Source organism: Maylandia zebra, linkage group LG12 (genome assembly GCF_041146795.1).
Source record: "Maylandia zebra isolate NMK-2024a linkage group LG12, Mzebra_GT3a, whole genome shotgun sequence".
NCBI lineage: Eukaryota > Metazoa > Chordata > Actinopteri > Cichliformes > Cichlidae > Maylandia > Maylandia zebra.
This window is the reverse complement of record NC_135178.1, coordinates 28,474,059-28,500,094: the sequence shown is the minus strand read 5'-3', so window position 1 is coordinate 28,500,094 and position 26,036 is coordinate 28,474,059. Positions and strand designations below refer to the sequence as shown.

Genomic DNA, 26,036 nt, shown 5'->3' with positions numbered 1-26,036 from the left:
ATGAACCTTTCTGACTGATAAATAATTGATTGGTAGGGTTAAAAAAAAGCCTTGTAAATCATTTTAAAGAGGATGTGATTTAGAAACAGGCAATGTTAGAGACATAAATGATCTCAACTCTTTATTAGGTGCACTTTGCTACTACTAAGACCCTCTTTTGCCTTCTGAAATGATTCAATTCTTGTGTCATAGATTCAACAAGGTGCTGGAAATGTTCCTTAGAGATTTTGGTCCATGTTTATGAGAATGAAACACACAGTTGCTGCAGATTTGTCGGTTGCACATGCATGATGTGAAGCTTCCATTTGACAGCATCCCAAAAGTTTTCTAATGGATTGAGATCTGGTTACTGTGGAGGGCATTCGAGTACAGTGAGCTCATGGTCATGCTCAAGAAACCAGTTTGAGAGTCTGAGCTTCATGACATGGTGTGTATCCTGATAAATGCAGCAACCAGCTGGGATTGGTAAACTATGGTCATAAGGAAATGGGCATGGTCAGCAACAATACTCAGGTGGGCTGTTGTGTTTAAAAAATTCTCAATTGGTACTAAAGAACACAAAGTGTGCCAAAGAAACAGCAGCAGCCTGAAACATTGATACAACGCAGGATGGATCCATGCTTTCATGTCGGTTGTGCCAAATTCTGACCCAGCTATCTGAATGTAGTTGAAACTCAGCAGACCAGCCACATTTTTCCAGGCTTCTACTGTCCCAGTTTAATGAGCCTGTTTCTACTTCCTAGTTGACAGGAGAGGTATCCAGTCCTGCTGTAACATTCCTGCGTTAAGGCTCCACGTTATACTTTCAGACATGCTCTTCTGCATACTTTGGTTGTAACAACTGTTTTTTAGGTTATTTCTGCACTCTAGCCTTTGATCTCTGTTAACAAGGCATTTATATTGGGAGGACTGCCACTCACTGAGTTTCTCCTTTGTGGACCATTCTCTCAGCAGTTTATGAAATACTCAGACCAGCTGGTCAGTCACCAACAACTATGTCAAGTTCAAAGTCTCTTAAATCACCCATCCTAATGCTTGTTTTGAAGTTCAGCTAATAGTTTTGATCAGGTCTGCATGCTTAAATGCACTGAGCTGCTGTCCTGTGATTGGCCAGATCGATGTTTGTAGCCGTTGAACAGGTGTACCTGTTAGGGTGGCTGTCGTTATCTATAAATGAGACTGAACATACTTAATTTCCTCCAACAGAAAGAAAAAGATGAGCTTAAAATGATCTGATAAAATGATTTCAAATGTTATTTATTGACAATGGTATTACTGAATATGGTAGAAAGGCAATAACAATTATCAAGCAACAATAAATTATCAAGTGGCAATACAGGGATAAGTAACATATTTAGATTTCTACAAAATAATATAAAACAAACATGAACATTAACTTAATACAAAACTTCTAAAATCCAGATTCTCACAAAAGACATGAGTTTCTTACAGATTTGAGTTTTGCAGTCAATAAGCAGTATACAATATATAATATACATGTTACATACAAGTATGGGCTCAGCCCAGGTGCAGCTGAACTCTTCCTAAGACACAGTTTTCCTTCTCCCACAAGTTCAAATCTACAGCGCAACACAGCAGAGTGCCAAACTATTAAAATCTGCAAAAACAAGCAGAATCTGAACCAGCAGATTGTGGTTTGGATGAAGGCCCTTTTGTGAGCAAATGCAGAACATTTTGCATTAAACTAATTAAGTAAATGTATCTCTCAGCTATAAGACAAGTCCTCCTGACGAAGGACTTTAAAATGCCCTGTGGAGAAACATCCCCATGTGTTTCACTGTACTCTGCAAAGTAAAGGCCTGCTTTGAGTGAGGATTAAAAGTGCTTTTGATCTTAAGCGTGCCACTGTGTCATTTTTGTATAAACCAGCATAAAGTCAACCACAAAAAGCAGAGGGATATCCATATTTTTTCCTATTTATCTAGATAGGTTAACTGCCAGTGCTCAGGGGGGGAAACAGCTTTAAAACCTCCCAGAAAGAAGGTAAAAAATGTGTTTTCAGTTCATCTTTTCACTTTCACACTGAAGACTGTAACGAACATAAAACCCAGGAGCACAAAAACTCCCGATTGAGGTCTTTCGTGTGTGTCTCTGTAGAAATGGGCATTATCACATAAGCTTTCTGTCTGGTGGGATCTAGAGCCAGCCCTCAACAGTCCAGTGGGTGTCTCAGTCTATCAACTTAATGATAAACATATTTGTTCCACCCTCTGCGTTTAGTCTCCAGCATCTCATTTGCATCTTCTTTTGATTTAAACCGGGTTTGCTTTAACTATGTTGTTAATCCAGTCAATGTAATTGGTGACACGGGTGTAGACTCCAGGTTTATCTTTCTGCCCACACCCATCGCCCCAGCTGATCACACCCATCAGAGTCATCCTGTCATTGTATCTGCAGACAAGCGGGCCACCAGAGTCTCCCTGTAATTGAATCCAAGAAGCAAATTTAAGGGAAAGTGTAAAGAAAATAAAAGTTATAATGTTATGAGCATGATTTAACTGTGAGGATAAGTGTGGGTGTTCTCACCTTGCAGGCGTCGTCCAGGCCTCGAGTGTCACCAGCACACAGCATGTTTGAGGTAACTGTGCGTCCAGACAGCACCCCTGGGACACAGCGCTCTTTGGGCCACAGGCGAACATAACCTCTCTTAACACGGTCAGAATACTCTGGAGAAACTGTGAAGAGAGCGTTGCATTAGTTTAGATTGCCTATACTGTCCCCTGCTGCTCAGATACTTAAAATGACACCAACTTGTCTGTGCGATAAGTACAGTAGTAGCCATAAAAAATGAAAAAAAAAAGGCTATGATTTAGTTTTCTTACATTCTGCGTCTTTTCCGTAGCCTGAGATCTCACACTCAGTCCAGTCGGGCAGCACCAGCCCACGTTCGGGCAGACACGCCGGAAGAACTTCTGGAGAGTTTACAGCACAGATGCCAACGTCCGTCTTAAGTTTCAAAATGGCTGCAAGTGGAAAGTGACCAAAGGAAAGTCAAGGCAATGTACTGGGAAAATGTGGGATGAAGACTGAGAGTTGAGTTAAAGTTTTAACAAGCCTCTGCCTCCCACTTAAGCTTCCATATCATTACTGCTGGAGGAAAACAAGTTCACTAAAGCGTCTCATTCTGTTTTCATTATTAACATTGAAGTATGACTAAAGTAGCCTCAATTCTCCACACAAACAGTTTGACTAAGAGCTCTTTTTTTTAGTCTGGCAATGATTGTGTGCTTATAAAGAGGATCTTGGTGCAGCTTTTCAGGTCATGTTCTTAAAATTAGACATTTTTGGCCCCTTTCACCCTACCTTCTTGCAGAAAGTTTGAAATACAGTCGGGAGGGGCTGCTGTGGCTCAGACTAAATCATACAAAGCCAAAAGCTCAAAGACATGACCAAAAGTTCAATTGTGTATTTGTGTCTCTGGATTAAGGTACAAGCGATACCTTTCTTTGTACCGACTATGAAATTAATCTTAAGTTTACGCACTGTATTGAAAACCTAATTTGGGCTATAGGTTTACACTGCTGTGTTTAAAAGTTTATTTTTAAACTTTTATATTAATAAATGAAAAGTTCGAAACAAAGATAAAAAAATATTGGATTATTGTTTCTGTTACAATGAAATGTTCACTCACCGATGTCATTGTCGTATGTTTCCTTGTCATATTTCTCGTGGATCCAGAGTTTCTCGACGCTGAAAATCTGCTCGCTGCTGGAGTTCTGTTTCCGAAACGTTCTCCCCAAAATTACTTGCAGTTTATTTACATCGTTTCTGAAAAGACAGAGCGCACTCGTTTGTTTGCTATATGGCAAACACGTTCGACTAGTGTTTAGTGTATGTGCGTGCATGTGTGAAAGCTGGAAGTCAGTGCTACCTTTCTTCAAAGCAGTGTGCAGCAGACAGGAGCCAGCAGGAATCAATGAGGATTCCTCCGCATAGATGAAAGTGCTTTTTGTGACGGGGTTGGTAAAAATTAATGGCCGCCTGCCACGGCTGCTCCGTGATTTCACTCGCTCTGCCTCCAAACATGCGGAACGATGGTTGGGATAAAGTGTTGTCTAAACGCTTGCCACATGTTCCTACAGAAGAGACAGGTTGGAGAATGATGGTTGAACGACAGTAGGATTAATCGACACCCAGAAGGAGGGACTTTTGGTTATGTCTGAGGTGTTTTCACTGGCTGTGAAGATATCCTACCTCTGTTATTGTTATTAGTGGTGGGAGCACGCGGGTCAAGAGTGGGCATAGGCGGACGTCTCGCTAAAGAAAGGAAAACTATGGTTATCCTCAGTCTCAATATTTAACTTCTGTCTTTGCTATCGCTGCCAAATGAACTCATTGATGTAAAGGAACTCACAGCATTTTGGTACGTCGCACAGCTCCCAGGTCAGAATCATATTTTTGTAGGTGTGACACCATGGACCTGCGTCATTGTCTGGATTTCTGTTGAATAAAAAAAGAGATTTTTTTTCTCATTTAAAAGTAGAACATCAAATGTACTGCAATTATAAGGAAGTTAAAATAGGTGCTGGCCTATGTACCTGCAAAAACTGTGGCTGCCCAGTCCCAGCTCCAATGCGTCCGTTCTCCAAGCATTGTACATCTTGCGCTTGACAGCGGGAGAGTCCCACGGGAGGCAGCGAGAGCCGCTCTTGGTGACAGATGCTGTGCCTCGGTATTGCTGGCCAGAGCCGAGCGCACATTCTCTGTGCTTATCTGCTCCAAAGAGCACATATGGACAGATGTATGTAAGCCCACATTTAATGGTATTTGATCTTTCTACATGTTAGGATTTTGTATATCTATACCTTCTGAACATCTGGGCAAAGAACAGAAGTCCCATTCAATCTGTGTGCCTTTATAGATGTAACACCAGGGAGAGCTGTCACCGTCAGGGTTCCTGACATAAGGAGAAACACAAAGACAATAAGGGAACATCTTCATAGCTTCCGTAAAAGGCTCGGATATTATGTTTTCCAGTCTACTCCAGTATTTGTTAACACCAGGCCACCAGCTTTCAAGACGAACAATCCCAGTCTTGTTATTTTTTATAGATAGCAAATGAAATATTCACGCAGACGCTCCAGCACAGGTACCTGCAGAAGTTGTGATTGCCCAGTCCAAGGCTGATGGCGTCTGTTTTTCGAGCCGTGAACCTCCTTCCTCTCAGAGATGTTGAGTTCCAGTTGATGCACTCTGCTCCTGATTGGCTGACACTCGCGGTGCCACGGTACCCATCACCCTGCCCCACAACACACTTCTCATTGGTGTCTGTTGGAGAGAGAAACAGACAGTGGTAGTCGCTAATTTATATATGAGACTGATATTAACGTAATAACTGGTCTGAGTAAGTTGTTCCGACATAATATGTCTTGTTCTTGTTTTTTTCAGGGGATTTTTAGATTTGAAAAAGCTGTAGACTATTAAAAAGCTTTTGGATAAATTCTGAAAACATTGCTATTTCTTACATAAGGCTTTAAATTTGTGCCCTAATAGCATTTATATCGCTGTTTTCCAATTAGTGGTTTTAAAACAGTGACCAAACATAACCTATGATGATTGTAAATGCATCAGATTTATAGCCTGGCCATATTAACTCGTAGTTTTTTTCACTAAAATCATTTGCCTGTGACCGCTGAAGTTCAGATAATTATTCCACTGAGAGGGTGGAGTGTCCTTCAAGTGATTAAAAGTGGGCCACAGAAACAAAAACATTCATATCCCAGAATGTCTTTCCATCCTTTATGATCCTTATGTCTTCCCTCCAAACCACAGGCCCATGACACCAGTAGTATGAGTCACACAGTCAGACTGTGATCTTATCAAAAGTTACTAACAAGCTTTAATCAGACCACCAGTTTATGGACACACCCGAAGTCACTGCTGCTTTAAAAGCACAGTACAAATCAATCGCATGTGTTTTGCTCCAGCCTGTAGTGCTATTTGTCTATTTTAGGTTGTTTAGGTGTGACCTGTCCAGTATTGGAGACTCTGGTTATTGAAATGTTGCTTTGTCCTAAATATAAGTGACACTCGCCTTATGGGCCTCATAGCTGTAAACAAAAAAATCATCTGAAAAAGTCAGTGTCTCTTTCCAGAAATCGTGACTTTGTTGCTCATGAACATCTACAAATTTCATGTAAGACCTACACATTACACCTACAGGAGCTGCTGGGCCATGGAAACCCATGCCATGAAGCTCCTGGTGCACAGTTTTTATACTGATGTTAATGCTGGAGGAGGTAGAAAACACCTGAATTTAAAGCCAACCTATAAACACTGATCATATAAACCATCGGTAGTGTCCATCTACCCATGATAAAAGGTGTATTCTTGTGACAGAAAGGAAGGAAATACTGAGTGCAACCACCCTTGGTTGAGCTGTGTTGCAGCTTCTTTGGTTTGGCAACCAAAATTAGTTATTACTATAAAGTTTTCACAACAAAGTTTGTGGATTTCTTTCCTTTTTTTATTTACCATCATTTGAGTCACCTAGGTCACCAAAAAACGATTACTGGCGAGTTTTATGTTGAAAACTTGGAGTGAACTCTTCTTTAACAGCTTTTTCATTGTTGCTTTTTTTTTCTGTTCTGTAACTGTAAACTGAATATTTGTGGTTTGGGATTGTTAATTAGAAAGAATAAGATTTTTGGCACTTTTGAAATTGAAATGAAAACATAATGAAATTATATTAATTGTTATTTTTATATCTCTGGTCGTTCGCTAGCTGAAAACCCACGATTTAGGTGTTTAGGTGTTTCTTGAATACTCACTGATCTCACACTGAGCCCCAGTGAAGCCTCGGGGACACTGGCAGATGTAGTCTGAAGTGTACACAGCTTCCTTGCAGGTTCCTCCATTATAACACTGAGACACGTAGCAGTCTGGAAGAGGCAGACAGAGCGCCGTTTAGTCAGCCACACGTCATCCACTAACAGTTTAAATAGTTAGTATATGATGGATGTGCCATGACCACTGCACAGATTGGGTTTGAGGCTTGTGTGTCATATACTACAGTGAAACATTGAGGATTATGCAAAAGTCTTTGTGCATGGTTCACCCGGACTTTCTTGTTACTTGTAGTAAATATCATCATAGTTTCTTTTTGAAACTTTTTATGTCAGGTCAAGGATTTCTCTGTAGAGCAGAAGTGGTTTCATGCCATCTGCAGTCCTCGTTTTCATTTATTATTTCAACATTTCCTAAAGGCCGACGCTTAGAATAACAGCTCTGCTGTCACTCCCAGTGGTATGAGCTCACAGATGTTGCAGTTTGGCAGACTGAAAATGTGGTTGTAATTTGACTGAGGGAGGGGTAATCAGCCTTCACAGAATTCGTCAGTGGGGGTGAAAGTACGCACGAGGGCATGTCTGGAGAATCTAGTTCAAATAATCTCAGACTAAACGACGCCCACTCAAAAACACAGAAAACCCAGTAGCTCTTCGTTTGGATGCACTGAAATAACAGGGATTTGGACACATAACCGAGGCAAGCCAACAAAAAATAATCATTTGAGGTTATAACAGCCCGTTAGAGGTGAACTGAAGTTATAATAGAAGGCAGAGGGCAGTGAGGGCAGGAAAGAAGACTGACAGACAGATAAACAAATAGTACATTTAAATTCTGCTCAATGGAAACAAAACACTGATTAGAAAAGTCAGTCAGACAGTCTCCTTGTGTTTGTGTGTATGTGCATTCATGTCACACTCACTGATTACGGGCACAATATGACAACGCGCTCGTCCTCCTAAATCACAACGGCAATACTCCACACGCTGCCCCTTCCATTGTAGCCAAGTGTCCCCAAAACTACGCACAGCAGACGTCTCACTATCCATGCAAAGTACTGAAAACACCACACAAACATAAGTATACAACCAATAAAATGATAGAAAACACAGAAAAACATAACTGTCATACTGTTAGAAACATAAAAACACAGGAGGGAGGAACACAAACACGTGGCTGACAGCAAAAAATGAAAAGACTGATGATTATGAAGAAGAAGTTGGTGTTATTAGAGGAGATGAACAAAAGTACAATGAGGCTCACAGGAGGTGTCAGTGGAAGGTGAAGACTTCTGGACATGAATAATCAAAAGCGTCCCTCTGGCTGGCTGCCTGTAAGGCTCACCTCTGTAAAAACGAGTCCCTCTCTTAGTGCGGAGAAGCTCCACCTGCAATAGAAAGGACCAGTAAAACATGGAGCAGACATGCATGGGAACTGGATGAACGGCTTCAGCCTCCAGCTCAAGCAACAGTCAGCGTATGAACTTTAAATTAGACAATTTAAAATAAAATGCTGATGAATGCTATCGCTAGTCAGTGGCACACTGTCATACAACAAAAACACAAATTCAAACACATTAAACGGGCTAAATGTTTGCTCAAGTGGATAATAAACCACAGGAATTGGACTGTATTGAGATAAGCCCTTGTAAAATATGCAGGATTTTCAGTAGGTTGAAGACAGCTTAAGGTACTGTTCTGTAGTACTTACATTGTCCGCTAGGCAGCAGCAGAGAGCACAGAGGAGCACTATTAGTTGCAGTGACCTGGTCATGGTTTTTCCAGAGGTCTTCTGTTTGCTGGAGTGAGAAAACACATGCACATATTAGAAGCAGTTTTATATGGACATATGGATGGATCAGGGAATAAAACACAGACAAAGAATAGCATACATTGGCAGCTACGTGACTGTGTTTACAATGGTTTATGAGAAATATAAAAATTATGAATAGTCATTTCCTAAAGCTGTGAAATAGGTCATAAATAAAGACAAAACCGACTCCTTCTTTTTCCACTTTCTCTCAAAGTTAATATGTTCTTTGCATATCGAGACATTAACCATCGCTGTCATTGTCACTACGTACACACAGTGAAAACACTTGCAGCTGTGCAAAAACCGGAACAATTCAGATCACTTCAAATATTCGACATTCAGTCAGGTGACTGACTTGAAAGTGAGGTCATGTTCATGTTAATCTAAGCTTTTCTCCTTAATCTGTCACCAATACTAAGCCAACAATCACAGGAAAATGATGAACACTGGTCACCTCCTCCCAGCTGTACTGTAGGTCCTTCCTCCATCCCTAAGCTTGTTTCTGAGAGGAAAGGGTGGGGGGAGGTGGGGTAGCTGTGGGAACCTGGGGGTCATTCCTTGTTTCTTGAAGACGAGCTGACTTCTTGACTCAGAGAGGAAGTTTTAGCAGCATTTGCAGAGCTGTCTCATAGGAAAGTGAATAAACTCAATGCTGACCTATATTCAGTTCACTTATTTTTACGTTCCTATGAGGCCATATCATCCTATTTATTTAAAAATTTACATACCAAAAAAGACTCTATTATCACTGTCTGTCATTTAATCTACTTCTTTCCCATTGGGAATAAACAGGACACAGATAAAGTCTTTAAAAAAAACTAAAAAAAATGAAAGCGTGATCGCCACATCAAACAACACAGTCCAGACAGCCCTCGAGCGATGAAACGCAGCACACTAGAAAAACAGTTTCTGAACCATCCTGTGAGCTTTCCTGCTCTACCAGAGCAAAGCAGCAGCTGTGTGAGGACAAAGTGACTCAGAACTTCAAAGGGAAGTTCAAGGAAAAAACAAAAGACCAAGAAAAAGTAACTAAATTTATATTTCCTTTTTTTTGTTTGATATCCCACTTGCTCCATTTCTGTTATAGAAGAGTCTAATTATGCAGAAAAGTGGTAGAGAGGAGCATCTGTAGCTCCTCAATCAAGTGTGAGTAAACATGAGTCACAGAAGAAGGAGGGGTGAGTAGAAGCAGGAGTCGAAAGAAAGAAAAAAGGACAACACTGGACACAATTGACCTGAAAAGTTAAAAAATATCCATATAAAGAATTTCCAAGTGATTTTAAAATAGTCCAAAAAATCTCTGACATGAACAAGCATGCAAAGACCTAGACACATCTGCATACATTTTGCCCTCTCTTCTCTTTTGGCTTGTTCTTCACTGAATCACCTTCTGCGGTTGACTGAGCTAATAGAAAACTGCATTGTGCTTTCATATATCAGTATATATGAAACACCCACACACACACACACACACATACACGCACATACACGCACAAAGTGCTCAGGAACGTGGAGCTAATCAACACTCCCACACACAAAGATTTAGTGTTCATTCTCCTCATTGTTTGAACAAAGACTCCCTCTCAGAGTTTGACTATGAAAACACAAATTCACACACTCACCATTAAGAACGCAGGTCTCTTGGAGGCTGTTCTTGACTCTGACAAATAAAAACCCTGTTGTCCTGTGCTGTAACCCCCCAGTGGAACCTAACTGGCAGGGCGACAACAAAACACTACTTTCTTTTTTGTTTCCTTTGTGTGCAGCTGTTCAGCTCAGTGCAGTCGCCCCTCTTTCTCTCTCTGGCCCTGTCAGCTTAAAACATGTGTTTCCTGCTATAACACAACCAGCACAGGCCCCATGTATTTAGGAAACGGGCGTACATATCAACACACGCAAGCACGAAAACACTTGCCGACAAACACTCATCGGATGTTAACATATGTGCATCCACCCTTTCTAGTATATCTTTCATGCGGAGGCCCAATTGGGGGCCATAAAAAAACAACATTCCTTTGGTAATCTTACAGTACAACTATATGTTTTATATGGTCGGTTTTACAACTTTTAATGCATCTATGTGGATAATAATGCAGAAGCATGGACAAAAAGTCAGACATTTATCTGTCTGGCCTATTTTAATCTGTTTTTAACTAAAAAAGTGGCTATTTCAAAAGGAAAATATCTGATATGACTTAAATTTAATGTTGTAATAATAATAAAAGTGTAAAATATGGAATCTTATTACAGTATTCCAACTAATTACAGATATCTATGTAGTCTTTGGTCCACTTTGCAGTAGCAATGATCTTATAACAGTTTATAACCCTAGCTGATCTAAAACAGTATCCTAAGCAATAAATAGCAGTAAACTCTAAATGAGACACAATACAGCTTTCTGGCACTGAGAGGCTTAACACACTGGTCTGTTACACCCAGACTTTTAGTAGCTGAAACATGTACAACCAAGTATGCACTCTGTGGAGAGTGTGGTTCCCCCAGTTAGTGGGTCAGTTATGAATGGAAGAAATGAAAGCATTTTCAGAGTAGCAACAGTCAGACTGTGAGTCATAACAGCTGCTATGAGTTGCAGCACGTGAAAACAGCAAACATATGCAGCAGATGATAAGATGCACACAGACACAAACACACACATAGAGCAGTTATGTTCATGCTACTTTGGTGTTTTTAAGGAATCGGTCTTAAGTGCTGTCCACGGTCTCTGACATCAGATTTTTCAGCAAAAATTAGTAGCAACTGAGTTTAAAAAGGGTCAGGCATGCTTCTCTACTAGAGACAAAGCTGAAATGTTAAAGTTAGAGACTGTGAAGGAACAAAGTTTACACCTCTGTGTGAAATTCAAATTTCTAGTACTTTGAGCATGTTTGTGGTCACTCTTCCCGTCTCTCATCTACACAAATATCACACTTGATACTTAATAAAGTAGTGAAGAGTGGGAGGACTGTTCACACTGGTGCACATGGGGGAATTAGCAGAGGAAACACCTTTACAGCGTAAAAATTTACAGTTGGTTTCTTACTGGTATTTCTCAGAAGAGGTTCTGAACTTTAAAGCGTTGAACAGGTCTGACCTGATGGTATTGCTGAATCTTTACCATACTTTCAGTAGGTATTATTCTTTTGAGTAAGAGGTTTGCATGTGTGTAGAGTGACTGTTAGGATCTGTCATGGCATGTGATGTCATGTAAGATGTTTCGAAGGTATTATGCATTCTTTACTCGGGGGATTTCAGTCAAGCTTCAACAAAGCAGCTGTGATCTGGCTCCGTAAACTCCCACAGAACAGAGAGCAGCATTGTTGCCTTCCCTCTGTGTGCAATATGATACTTTGCAATCTTTATCGGAATGAAACCCAAGCTCCTAAAATGAAGAAATGCAGGTTATGGGAGCAGTTGCTGATGTTAGAAGTGGCGAGATAGTGGAATCTGAGACAGCTATGCAGGACAGGATGCAAGGATGAAGACCTCAGAAAGAAACCGAAGAAAGGCAAAAAAACGGTAGGGTGTTCTGGGGAATTAAATCCCAGAGGTCAGCAGAAAGAGAATGAATCCTCCTGAGTCACACCAGCTCGAGGTCTGCAGAGACACATGTAGGCATTGATGTATTTTACATCCAGTCTCGAGGCCATTGTGTGAAGTAAATGAAGGTTTGGTCAGAAAGGAAGACTACAGATATATAAGAAGGCTTAAAGCTGTAAGACCCCAGGTGCTGATCCTATGACTCACAAACATAAGTGTAAGGCAAAAATCCAGCTGACCACACTGCCAGGAAAGCAGATACCAGTTACAAACTCTACTTTCTCTCAGCACACAGCAGTACAGATTATCAGTGCGATGGAGAACATCAGCGCTGACAGATGCTAAGGAGGAGAACGCTCTCAAGGGCGCCAGCTCAGACGCAGATCCAGCTCATTAGCCACACTCGGCTTGGCTCAAGCTGGTACACAGAAACACATACTGAGGCATTGTGGAATCCAGCTTGATAATACACACACAGTCCAGCAGCAAAGCACGATATCACCATGTTTTAAAGAAGCTGTACAGCAATTTGTGTCAGTTTTGATTACGCAAATTGAAAAGTGCTGTATGTGATTTTAGACTCCCACCAAACTTAGCAGGTGGAGGAGGATGTAGAGAGCTGCTGAGGTCAGGGTGAGAAAAGTATGAGATGTTCCACATAAATGACTTCATAGGCTGCAAGATAGTTTTTTTTCCTCACACAGCTTACCCAAAACTTTTATGAGTGGTGCTGCAACGTGCATGACATTAAATAGACAAAGAAAAAAGTCACACCTTAACCGACATCCTGTATTAGCTGAAACACTTGTTAGTACAGTTTTGGCTGTTTATGCTGTACTATTATTCTAATTGTTTTAATCTATGGCATTATATGCCAAGAGACACCTTAATATATCTCTATCACAAGACTACACACCAGTTAAAAAAATGTTCAGTTCCTTTTGATTGTTTTTTTATAAAACATGATAATTAATTCCAATTGACACGTTTAGTTGGAACCGCGCAAAATCCCTGCAACACCATTATCATCATCACATAAAGCGGATCCAATTAACTGAATAACCTTTAATAATTACTGTTTCATAATAACGAGCGACAGGGAAACGTAGTAAAACGGAGTTTGTTGCAGGAGAATCCTCTGGTGCATGTAAACCTCCACCGCGGTGACATCTTAATACAAAGGAGGAAAAAAGCTCTTACCAGACACGAAATCTTCTGAAAGGATCTCTTCTCGTTGTCTTTGCAGTAACTCTGAGTGTTCTTGTATTTGCCGCTCTGACTGAGCTGGTTGTCCCTCCGCTCCAAGTTTATACCGAAGCGCTCCGGTCGGACCGGTGCTTCAGGGGAGCGGGCTGACGTCAGGGATGTCGGCTCCGGCCCGGATGATGCTTGATGATGCAGCCGGGTGGGCGGGACCATTCCAAGTTAACAGGTTAACAAGTTTTATTCTAAGGTATTTGATGAGGAAATCTGCATTCGTCATTTCTTTCAACAGAAATACGCCCGTTTTATTGCATAAAATAGATCAATATAAACGACATGCTGTTGTTTTCAAATGTATGCCTATTTATTATTTAAAGGAGAATCAAAATGCGTTTACATTTCAGGACAACACACATAAAATGTGTGTGTAACAGAAAGAGAGAGACATATGCACGTTATAAATGTTTTTAAACATTTTTAATAGATAGATGGCATATTTAAAGGATGTAAAGGATGTATGTTTACATATAGTGAATGCTATGCAAATGTGTTGCTACCGCGTTTTTATTATTATTATTATTATTATTATTATTTTATTATTTTATTTTAGTTGGAGTGCAACCAAACCGAACAAAAACTACTGAAGCTTTTAAGCAGACGTGTAAAGTGAAAAAAACAACAAAACACTAGTAAACAGCTCATTCTTCGCACAGTAGGTCGCCTCTGGGAGGCTGTGATGGGTTGTGGGTGGTACTGTATCACTGTGGCTAACCACCTGGCACCAGGAGCCCTTTGTTACAACCACAATCCCCTTTATTCAACCCATCCCTTCCTCAGGAAATCAATCATTTAGCCTGAAAAGTAGCTCCATGTCGTTTTAAGAACACTTAAGGTTTTTATTTTCTTGGAATAATCCATGTTTATTGTTTTTATTGGCTGTTAAATCTACATTAAATTGCTGAAAATACAACAATTTGGGGTGTAATGGCTTAGGGGGGGAAGTTAGTTTGGCGTCTGTCCCACTTTGTCTTCATCTGTGTTGGATTACAATTAGCTCTCAAGTCTCATTAAGGAAAATTACAAACAAAGACACGCATTACAAGAACACAATCTACTACAGAGGAATAAGTTACATCAGGTCATGTTACAACACAAGACTCTTATCTCCTTGAAATTCTTATGAAACTGACCAATTAAGGCATTCTTCCTCTTTTGTGTTAAGTAATGAAAAAAAATACGTACTTTTTTTCTTATTTTGTTTGTCCTTATTTACATTGTGCCATAAATGGTAAGGTATTTGTAAATCATGCAGAGTAATTGTAGCATCTGCACAAACCACTGTTTTAAACATTTTAGTTTGCTGTCTTAATGTGTGGGTAGATGTTTTTATAATTCCTGGAGCTCGGATGCTGCAAATCCACAATCAGGGTATCGAGTGTCACATAAAATGAATACGAGAAGGTTTCTCGGACACAGTTCACAGTTACTGATTTTCCTTGGCAGCAAACCTGAGATAGAGTGAAAAAGACGACTGTGCAAAACTTAGACGTGTTTTAGTACAAGTTTTTTTAAAAAAAACGAAATAAAAACTGTAATATAGAAATATTCCAGCAGTTTTTTATTTTGTTTTTATGGCTGAAGCAAACAAAACATAACAAGGTAAACAGCTTTAACATAATCCGGTGGGCAAACATTTTGTGCATTCATGAGCTCTACCAGTGGGAACAAGATAGTTTACCTAATTTTGATCAGATTATTTGCTTTTTAAAATATTCTGAGGCACTCTGTGCTGATAGAAACCTTCAGTTACAAAATTTTACTTTTAACTAATGGTTACAAATGTTATTACATTAAAGAATACAAAATGTAACTTTGAACACATCAAAACTTACTTACTGTTAACTAGATATTAAATTTTTCACTTACCATGTTTTTTGTAAATATTAACCATGTACCTCAATTTTCTCTGACTTTCCAGTGTTTGTAGTTCAATAGACAAGGAATAATTTTAACAAGCTGAGGATACAGCTGTTTCTAAGCCAAGACAGACTTGCCTTAGAAGACTTCTATCTTCTTGTATGGGACGCAGCTGTGTCCTTGAGGTAACTAGGTGTAAGTTTAAATTTAATTGTCTGATGTTAGTGTTATGTCTCACTGATGACAGAAGTCAGAGGAGAATGGACAGATTGCTTCAAGCTGAAAGGAAGGCAACTGTAACTCATATAACAACTTGTTATAGCCAAGCTATGCCGAAGAGCATCTCTGAACAGACAGCATGTCCATTCTGGAAGCAGATGGGCTACAGCAGCAGAAGTTTTCACATTACTCCATGCAAAAACAACAGGTGATTAAACAGAAAAAAACATCATTGGTATACTCTGGAAACTCTGAAGTGCATCTTCTCCAAATATAACACCCGTTATATCAACAATGATGTTGCAAAGTCAGAACATGTGAAACACTGAGATGAACACTTTAACAGACGTCAACAAGCTGATTTTAACTGATCTAAAAATATCCAACTTTGCAATAGTAGGCCTGCCCCAACTGGATCACCCCAAAAATAGTAAAACCTGTAGTCTTATTGATATTAGCTGTTTTTAAATGATCTATACATTCTGTTTTGTCCTGTGATTAAACCGGCCCTGCATTGCTATTAATTATTTTGTTGTAATTATTCTTAGTTCTTGTTTTGTCGCTTTATGTCTATAAAAGGCGCTTTATGTATAAATATTACTTTTTTTGTCATTTATTTGCCTCACAGAATCTGAGCATCTGATTTGATTAAAGATCTACAAGGGCACGATCCAGACAGAAAAGAAACCAATGAAACTAAAGAGGGGCAGCCAAGAAGGAGACTTTCAGTAGGTTAATATGAGCTGTCAGGTCATGATGCAGATGAGAGGGGTGAGTCAAGCAGTTTGGGAAGTTTGATTCTACAGTAATGGTGCTGCACCCTTAGCAGTGATATCATATATACATTCATGCAGTGGTTCAGTGTTTACTGCCTCATAACAAGAATGTCCTGTATTTGAAACCAGGTTGTTTTTCTTGTGTCAGCGTGGGTTTCTCCCGCACTCCAAAGACATGCACAGAGTTAAGTTAATTGGAGATTCTAAATTGAGCGCAGGTGTGAATGTGATAGCCCAGACAGATCCAGGTGTACTTATTTCTTGAATTATGACAGCTGGGATGGCATCGCCCACAAAAAAAGATGGCCATTGTTTTTGAAAGCGTTTGATCCGCAAGATTATTTCTCAGAAAGATTAGCTAGGTCACATTCTTTCTCGATGACCCCGTGTTTCATTTTTCTAGTTAAAGAGAGACACTAAAGTGACCTTTATGTGTACGGCTGTTTGGATGCCACATTGCTTATGTAGAAAGACACAAATGACGCCAAATTATTAATGTACATGACATAATATGATTTAGGGGTTACGATAATTCTTCACTTAAACATTTAAACTAACTTTTAAACTAAAATAATCAATTTTTAAAAAATGTAATAAGGGTTTTTTGGATTAATGTAGTATTTGTTTCTAAATTAAGTGACTTTCTACAATTATGAGTTTACACTTATGAGTTTCTTAATTTAATTTTGGGGAATTAAAGAAAATTTCCGTTTAATGGTGATCAAACTCATAATGTGTGGTTGAAAAGTGCATAAACCTACCAGCAGGACATAATCCGAGGACTTTCCCTACAAGTGGGCGGGGCTGTTTCTTCGTCAGGTTAACAGGAAATATCAGTATCAGGAAGTTGAGTGTTTGGAGATTTGTTGTGTCGCCAAAATTTGCTGCAGTAGTTTTTATTAAAGTTTTACTGATTGAAAGCTCGGATACACACAGTAAACCTGCCGTTCAAACACAAAAAAGGCGTGAAAACGCGTGAACGCTGCGTGTGGAGTCTAAGGTAGGACTCGGGAGTTGAAATGTTGACGCTTTTCTCCTTGAAAATAAAACACGAAGACTAGTTCCAGCTCATTTTATATGAACAGAGAAGTACAAAAGGAAAGTAAATTTTTGTGTGTCGGTGAATAATATTCTTATAATGAGTAAAAGGTCGGCGGTATATTTACTGTAAGTCAGTCTATGAAGCTTAAAACGAAACCCTTCAAGCATGTAGCGCCCCTGTAGTGTTTAATGGGCCTCTTAATAGTCTGCGACTATATGACAGTTAGTTTTCTTTATATACACGTAGCGGGCTTTTTTTTAATAAGCTAGACTCGCCTATAGGAATGTTTGTATGTATGTTTTGTCTGTTTTATTGCAGCTGCTGTAAAACATAAACTCAGTGTTTATGTAGTTTCACAGTTTGGAGAGCTTTTATTTCATCCATCAGACCCCTGCAGTCACATTTATAACAATACTGATAATACAACAAGTTCCCAATGAGATTTTGTTTTTCATTTTTTATAATAGGTTAATTAGCTTATGGGAATTCATACAGCTTTTTGTTACTTTTTTGCTGTTTAGAAGCCACCAACACTGTTGTTTCTGTTTCTGTATACATATGTTATCACCTACAGGACAAACACAGCATTTCTTTTCTTACTGTCCCTGACCAATAGGCAAGTTACTCATTTTACCAAATTAATGTTTTACTCTTGGACATTTTACTCTTACTCTTTGGACATTCGCTGCTTTTTCTCTCATTTTTAGTCTAGTCCTTGTACCTGATCATTTTCAGGGGAATGTTTGGTTTGTTAAGCCACTTAACAGTGACCTATGAATCATTCAAAAAGGCACCTAACCCAAAAATGAGCCAGTGTTTTGTTTACATATAACATAGCAAAGAACTAGCTTAAAATAGTATATTCAGACGCTAAAGGTCTTTTGCAAAAACACATTTGTTCCCATTCCTTTAGATGAATTTACAAACAAAACAAAACAAAAACAAGGGCATAAATGATGGAGATAAAATGTTTATATAATGTTTTTGCATCAACTGAGTGATTCCCAAACACCTATCAGTCAAAAGGTTGGCATATTCTGGCATAGTGTGCAGTGCGTTTGAGGAAACTGGACAAGTGGAAGACAAAAGATGAAGTGGCACGACTAAAACTCGTGTTTTTAGAAATGGGTAATATTCCAGCAAAGACCTGACACAGAAGCTGTGAGATGCATTCTGACCTTCAGTTGATCCATCTACTGTTCACTGAACCCTCATCAGAAATGGTCTCAGTGGAAGCGTGGCTATTCTTAAGGAAGGGAAATGGGGAGAAAAGGCTGAGGTATGCCAACACAAGAACTGAACTGAAAGTCAGTGGCAACAGCTCCAATGGAGTGATGAACCAGATCTGAAAATTCTGGTTCCAGTCATCATATAGAGTGTCTACAGCCATCTATAAAGCACGGTGGAGAGTCAGTCATGGTTCTGGGCTGCATTTAATGGAATTATGAACACAGACAAGTACTGTCAGACTTTGATCCATCACACTGTACCATCTGGAAAGAATCTAATTGTCTATGGCTTCATTTTTTTCAGTACTCCCAAACACTGCTAATGCTGGAAAGGCAGATCTGGGTAGAAAAACACAAGATAGGAAGCCATCGGTCGAGATACTTTCAAGCTTGTCAGAATCGTACAAACTGTTATGTTATTTTGTATCTCTATATGTGTTTGCATGTTTCACTTAAACAATGCACCTATTATCAGTTTTAAAAGGTATAAAGGTATAAATATAAAAGGTTCCTGTACAAACCAGAAAACACTGTAGGTCTCAGAGCTGAGAAGCTTCAAACAAGGCTTTTTTTAGGCATTTGTTCGAGACGAAGCAGTTAATTATTTGCTTGAGTACTGGTTGCGTGCTCAGACAAATGCATACTCCCATGACATTTTTCAGGCCAAACGTAACATTTTAGCCTTAGTAATGGGTCATGACGGATCCACTATTTTGTTGTTTTAGGTGTAGGTGAGGAGGTCATGAATCGAGTCCCCCTGCAGCAGCCGCAGAGCTGTGGGCCCTGGGAGCTGAAGGAGCGGCTCGGCACCGGGGGCTTTGGAAATGTCACAAGATGGCAAAACAAGGTATTCACTCCACATACTTCTAGCATACTGTTACATCTTTGAGAATCTTATATCTTTAGGACATAATAGACAGGAAAGAGGATGTTTGAATAACAAACTATTACACTGACAAGATAATTATACATGTCCTGCTGAAGTTTCTGGGAAGCCATCGGCTCTTACCTCTGCTGATCAAATTTTAAAGTTAAGGTTTTGTTTAGAGGGAAATAGTCATTTTAAAATGGAATCAGAAATGAAAGTTCACTTGTGTGTTTCCCTCTTTGTGTTTAGTAAAGATTTAAGATGAGGAAAACTTCCTCAACCTGCTGAGGCAAAGCTTCCTTGTTCCTCCTACAGCGAAAGCTCATGTAAACAGTATAATGACCGTGGAGGTGGATTAGCTGTTGGGTACAAATTAAACTCATCTTTTAGCTAATGTCTGTTTGTATTTCACTAAGATCACACTCGTGGAATTGCGTGAAAGAATGTATAAACAACTCTCACTGGATTATTTTGATACTACAGAACTCTTGAGGATAAAAATATTAGGTCCCCTATGAAATTCAAAGCTTTTTACTTTTTAAAAGAGTAAGGGATTTTCTAAACTTGCTAGTTTTCTTTAGAAATCATAATTTATTTCTATTTGAACACAAGAACTATTATTTCATAAAAAAACTAATTTATTATGGTCATGATTACCACCCTGAAAAATGTTTTAGCAAGCCATAGCACAAACCAGCGTTGTGCACTGTGGTGCTTTAACTTTGTAATGTTCAATTTACACACAATATCAAAACGTCAGCACGGGTTTAAGCTGTCACTTTGGAAAGCATCCTGCCAAAAACAAATGTAATCAGTCATCATCATAAGAATTGGTGATGCTCACAAAGCAGGAGATAGATACACAAAGCTATCACAGCGTTCCCAAGTTTAAATAACTGGAGTTAGAAGTATTTTCCCAAAATTTAACGAGACCAAACAGTTCAGAATAAGCCTGACAGAGGTTGGAAGTATAAGGTTTCAACAATTCTGGAAAGAAACTGAGTGAGAGATGTCTCCAAAGACCCCAGAACAACTGTGAAGACACTCCTGAATGACTTCGCCAGCTCAGGAATTATCGTCTGGAAGAAGATAATCAGTAGAACACTGCACAGGAATTGACTGTGAGGCTGCAGACCGCGACAAACTCAATTTGTCATCTTCAAGCCAGACTGACATGTGCTAAGGACAACCTGGAGAAAGATTATGACTAATGGAAGCTCAGAAAGTGTTATTTATAAAATATGGGTCTGATGAAAAGAATGAAGGTCTTTGAACTGAACAAAAGAGCATTTGGGATTTCACCTTCATGGGTTTTGTTCACTCCAGGAAGCTCTTCTTTGTGCACTCAGCCCATGTGAAATAGTGTCTATTGTAATGATGTCACTCTAAGTCACGGGATGAAACCATTTGAAAGTTACATCACTGAACAAGAGGGCACTCTGGGAACCTGACAACACCCGATTAGTGGCTCTTCCTTTTCCTATCTTTAAAATTGTACTTTAGCTGTGCTGTTGTATGACTCACATTTAATATCGTTGCATTTTTAAAGCTGGCTTTGAGCCAGGAAGTGATTTAATATAGTGTCTGCTCTGTGGTTTGCAAAGGTGTAATGATAGTTGTGTATTTTTCCATTGTTTTAGTCCAGTCCATCCATCTATTGTTTAACTGGTTATCCAACCAGGCTCACAGGCAGGCTAGCACCAGCTGACAGTGGGCATCCATACCTATGGCCAATTTGTGATTCTTTTACCCCATTTCCCCTTCAGTTTTTCATGTGACTACAATCCACAAAGGAGAGTTAAAATCATTTCTGTTGTGGTTTCATTATGAAAGATTTCAGCACTTCTCATTCATTAAATAAAGAGCTGTCCAATTCTCTGTTGGTGGCTGTAATTCAGGCTTTTATAATTGTTTTCCTGAAGCTGCACCTGTATTTTGCAAAATGTGTATTTAATAATATACACTCATTGGCCTCTTTATCAGTTGCACCTTGCTAGCTCTGGCTTGGACCCAATTTTGCCTTCAGAAATGTTTTATCTCTTCGCGGCATAGATTCAACAAGGTGCCGGAAACATTCCTCTTTTTAGTCTGTGTTGACATGATGGCATCATGCAGTTCCTGCAGATTTTTTTGGCTGCACATCCACGATCCACGTTCCATTCCGTCTCATCTGAAAGGTGATGTGGAGGCTGTGATGTGCTGCTTTTAGAGATGCTCTTCTGCATATCTTGTCTATGATGACTAGTTATTTCTGTAGGGCTCTAGAGTGTAACCAATATGGTCGCAAATGCGGCCAAATTTTTCAATGGTGCGACTAAAAAAAAAATCTTAGGTCGCACCGGTGCGACCAACTGTTCGACTAACAAAAGAAAAAGAAATACTCCGCAACTCTGAAAGTCTCCGTGTGGTCAACAGCAGACACACATTATGCCTCTATTGTGGTCTAAACCAATCAAAAATAGTCAGGGGCGGGCCCTCTCTGATTGGTCGTGGTCCAGATATTCGTGTAGTCCATGTGTACGTTTGAAAGTGCAGGTTTAACATTGTCTACAATATTGCCAAAGAGTGCCAAAGCACTTTAAGCACAAGATTGTTAGTTAAACATTTACAAATCAGTATTGTCTGTATGGACAGCAATCCCCCCCCCCTCCAAAAAAGTGCATATGTAAAACTGCTGTGTTAAGCAATGCGGTTGAAACACCAGTTAAACCGTGGCAAAAAGTTAGTCTAGAGCCCTGTTCTGTCTCCTCAACATCACATTAACTAAGAATTTTGACCAGAAAACTGCTGCTCACTGGATATTTGTTCTTGTTCTCTGGAAAGTGGGAAAATTCAAGTAGATCAGCACTTCCTGAAATACTCAGACTTTCCCATGACAAATAAGTCACGACAAAGTCACTTAAATCACCTTTCTTTCTCATTCTGATGCTCCATTTGAACTTCAGAAGTTCACCTTGACCACGTCTACATGCCTAAATACATTAGGGTGCTGCCATGTAATTGGCTTACTGGATATTTGCATAAATAAGGTGCTGAACAGGAGTATCTAACAGAGGGGCCAGTGCGTGTGTCTTCCATAAACGTATTTGTATGATTTACTTCCATTGCTGTTTACAATAATCAGTGAAGCATTCAAAAAAAAGAAGTTTAGCATTGTAATCACAGTGCTAATCATCGGTGCCACTGCAAATTGACCTTTAGGAGGGAGAATGATTGAGGACTCTCGTGGCACTGCCGTTGTGATGATTCAACTTCTTCTGCAGGAAAGGTTATGTCTTCCTGCATTGGCGACAATACTGTTGGCTAATAATAGCTCATATGGGAAGTGAAACGCCTTCATGAGAAACAGGTAGGAAGAAGTTGTTTCTCATCATTTTTAGGGAAGTGATTTAATATAGTGTCTGCTCTGTGGTTTGCAAAGTTGTAATGATAGTTGTGTATTTTTCCATTGTTTTAGTCCAGTCCATCCATCTATTGTTTAACTGGTTATCCAACCAGGCTCACAGGCAGGCTAGGCCCAGCTGACGGTGGGCATCCATACCTATGACCAATTTGTGATTCTTTTACCCCATTTCCCCTCATTTTTTTTCTGTTTATCATAAAGTAGGAATGTCTGACCACTCTGTTTCTTGAATACAAAGTAGTCATGGTAAAATATATAATTAACATTGAAGATCGCACAAAGGATCGTTACGCTCATTTCCACTAGAGCAGCTTTGCATGATTCACACTTCAGATGAAGCTTTTTTCTGTCTTTTATTTGTATGTCCACTTTAACTCTGTAATGCCATGTGTATTATATTTGATACATGAGTTTTTGAGGCTCCTACATCATTATTGTGATTTTTATTTTTTAAATCTAATCCCAACAGCATCATATTATTATATCAATTGCAAGAAAAGCTGGATGGAGTAAATAATACAAGTGGATATAAATTATATGAATTAAAACTCATGTATCCAACTTGATATTAAATGTATTTTTTAAATTTGTTAGGTTCAATAAGCACTCTAGTTGGACTTTAGTTTCAGGTTTAATGGTTCAGACTTTGTAGGTTTAATGTATTATCCTGATGTATTTATAATTTATTTTGCTTTTGTTACTCTTTTCTCTTTCCTTCTTTTCTGTCCTAACCGCCCTTTCTTTTTTTTCTTTTCCTTAAGCTTTTTGTCCCCGACATATGAACTCTGAACATTTCAGGAGAATCAGGTTGAGACATTGTCTGCAGTTGCTGTCTCTGACTTGCAGCACAAAGCAGGAAACTATCTGAGTCAGCCTCATTGCTATTATGGGAAATACTGTCTTTTGGCAAGGTTACTGCCAGGTTAGCGAATGTTGAGGCACTGCAGAGATTGTTTAACATCTCAAATGAATTGAGAACCTCTATTGGATATTGTGTAGACAAATAAAAGGCTAAAGTTCATGTGTGAAAACAGCTTTTCAGTGTAATGTCCTCTGAAATGATGGAAGTCTGACTTTGTGTCTGTCTGTTTTCAGGACACAGAGGAGCAGATTGCTATAAAGCAATGTCGGCAAGAGCTGAGTGACAGAAACAAGGAGAGATGGTGTCTGGAGATCCAGATCATGAAAAGGTCAGAAGCTGCATTTGAGATTATGTTGAGTGATTATCAGTATTATAACTCCATCCAAGTCCTATACAGAAACTATAACTCATTTAAAATGTGGTCAGTCACCTGTTCCCTTGCAACTACAGTTTTTTTTCCCCACCATTGCTTTTGGAAGTCCCAGTCTGACTTGCACTTGTGTGCAAAATGAGCAGCAAACTGTCAAGGAAGCTTCAAGAAAAAGTCTCTTTTTCCACAGTGATGCATCTCAGTTTGTGACACATCAGTTTTTAAGAAATTGGTGATTTTCCCGTGCAAACTGAAACAGTTTGCTGCGTTGGTTTAAGGCCGTTTTTGGCATGTTAGCCTGGTTCAGTCTGACATGTTGCCGTGACTCACTTTGGTACATTCCATGACAAACTGGGTGCTTATGAGTTTGACATTTGACTTTTATGTACCCATCTGTTTAACAAGTTTCTCAAAATATAAAAACCAATTTTGTGCCCTGAAATAGTAAAAATCACACATTAGATAATTAGAACAGCATGAAAGTGAGTTATTTTGGTGACTTTGGTTATTTCTGACGTCCTAGGTGCCACCTCCTCATTTTGCTCTGCTTTGGCAGTCATTCTCTTTCCACACCAGAAGCCATTCTGTTAATGGCTTCGGTTTTGGTGTCAGGTCCCTGGATGCCAGTTTATGCAGGGTTTGATTATGTTTTGAGATGTGAAGTGCATGTGCTTTTTGTCATTTGGTAGTGCAAACACACGCATAAAACCTCCCCCCCTTGTCTTACTTTAACAAGCGTGTTGTTTTCAGACAGACTCGGTCACAACCGCAACCCTTCCGTGCTCCCACGCTCAACTTGGGGAAAAAAACACTGGGTAGGGGACATGGCAACCTACCATTATATTATTACAGCTACTTAACACAGATTTGCACACGAACATCTACTGAAAGACACATCACTTTGTTTTTGAGTTATAATGTGTTTATACATCTGGTATTCTGTTGCTTTTGCAAATGCAGAATGTCTTTTTAAAACCAAGGAAAAAAAACATTTCCAAAATCTCATGCAGGCTTCATCCCACTCTTTCTCTCATTGTGTATTTTTTTTTCTAAACGTTTTCTCAAATTCAACAGTTTCCAGTTCATATGTTATAATAATAATAATAATAATAATAGCTTTATTTGTATAGCTTTAAAAATAACCCCCAAAAACTGTGCCTTACAGTTTGGATAAAACTATACATTAAACATAAGTTCACTTGCCCCAGCTGACAGACACACAGTCAAACGTACGTTCTTACATTCAGTCATACACACTCTACAGCCAGAAGTAAGGGATTAAAGATTACAGAAAAGCTAAGCTATAAAATGAGTCTTCAGCAGCTGTTTAAAACAAACTGCTGATTCAGGCTGACGCAGGCTGTTACAAAGTTTTGGTACGACAACTTCAAAAGTGTGGACCCCTCTAGCTTAGAAGAATGAAGAGGTTGTCTGCTGGAATAAATTCTCATGATGTCTGCTATCTGTGCAGGAGCTTGGCCATGTGGATTTATGTTATTAATACAATTTTAAAATTATTTCTAATTTCAGCTGGAAGCCATTGAAGACAAGTAAGAGTAGAGGTGATGTGACCACTGGCTTGTTTTTGTTAGCAGCCTAACAAAAGTGAAGAGTCAGTGACAGTAAATGAGTTGGGAGAACATTAAAGCATGTACTTTTTTGTGATGTTTCTTAGTTTAAAGAAACAAGACTGGATGAGCTTGGAGATGCTGGTTAAAAATAATACCAAGATTCTTAGATGCTTATTCGATATTGCTGGTGAGGAGGCTAGTATAATGACTGACCACATAAGAGAAGCTGAACACAAGAACCTCGGCTTTGTCACAGCTGAAGACACTCAGTCTTTAGTGACAGTAAAGCTGAGGTAGGAGAGGCTGCTGAGATTGTTAGCCTTGACAGAAAAGTATAGCTGTGTGTCATCAGCATAGCAATGATAGGAGATGCCTTTGAAGATGTTAAATAGATGGCCTAATGGTAACATAAATTAAAAG

At 39.3% G+C, this 26,036-nt stretch overlaps 2 protein-coding genes across 6 annotated transcripts in view; one reads left to right on the top strand and one right to left on the bottom strand.

Moving 5' to 3' along the window:
* Nucleotides 1-1,241: 1,241 nt before the first annotated feature.
* plat (plasminogen activator, tissue) lies at nt 1,242-13,520 on the bottom strand. 5 transcript variants are annotated; one of them, XM_004547012.4, is made up of 15 exons: nt 13,357-13,520; nt 8,518-8,605; nt 8,071-8,194; nt 7,730-7,864; nt 6,792-6,902; nt 5,115-5,289; nt 4,827-4,918; nt 4,560-4,734; nt 4,376-4,461; nt 4,216-4,278; nt 3,893-4,097; nt 3,653-3,789; nt 2,844-2,984; nt 2,548-2,696; nt 1,242-2,441 (listed from the first exon to the last, which is right to left on the bottom strand). In XM_004547012.4, exons 2-15 carry the CDS (start codon nt 8,578-8,580, stop codon nt 2,274-2,276), a joined length of 1,824 nt encoding a protein of 607 aa, XP_004547069.3. In that variant the 5' UTR covers nt 8,581-8,605; nt 13,357-13,520; the 3' UTR covers nt 1,242-2,273. The 5 variants fall into 5 exon arrangements, with proteins under 5 accessions (XP_004547069.3, XP_004547071.3, XP_004547070.3 ...); XM_004547014.4 differs by having other exon boundaries at nt 8,152-8,194; XM_004547013.4 differs by lacking the exon at nt 13,357-13,520 and adding an exon at nt 10,242-10,534.
* Nucleotides 13,521-17,084: 3,564 nt separating this feature from the next.
* The window catches only part of ikbkb (inhibitor of nuclear factor kappa B kinase subunit beta), a 35,192-nt gene continuing 26,240 nt past the window's right edge, over nt 17,085-26,036 (top strand). Inside the window, exons 1-3 of the mRNA XM_004547015.4 lie at nt 17,085-17,271; nt 19,268-19,389; nt 23,909-24,003. Of these exons, the coding sequence (XP_004547072.3) occupies nt 19,285-19,389; nt 23,909-24,003 (200 nt within the window). The 5' untranslated portion in view covers nt 17,085-17,271; nt 19,268-19,284. The remainder of the gene's footprint in view (nt 17,272-19,267; nt 19,390-23,908; nt 24,004-26,036) is intronic.

Excerpts from the sequence above, each read along its gene's own strand:
- plat (XM_004547012.4), bottom strand. The coding sequence starts at position 8,580 with ATGACCAGGTCACTGCAACTAATAGTGCTCCTCTGTGCTCTCTGCTGC. Across the intron at positions 7,865-8,070 it reads ACCTTCCACTGACACCTCCT|TACTTTGCATGGATAGTGAG; the intron begins GTGAGCCTCATT and ends TGGTGTTTTCAG. Across the intron at positions 4,462-4,559 it reads GGCAGCCACAGTTTTTGCAG|AAATCCAGACAATGACGCAG; the intron begins GTACATAGGCCA and ends TTTATTCAACAG.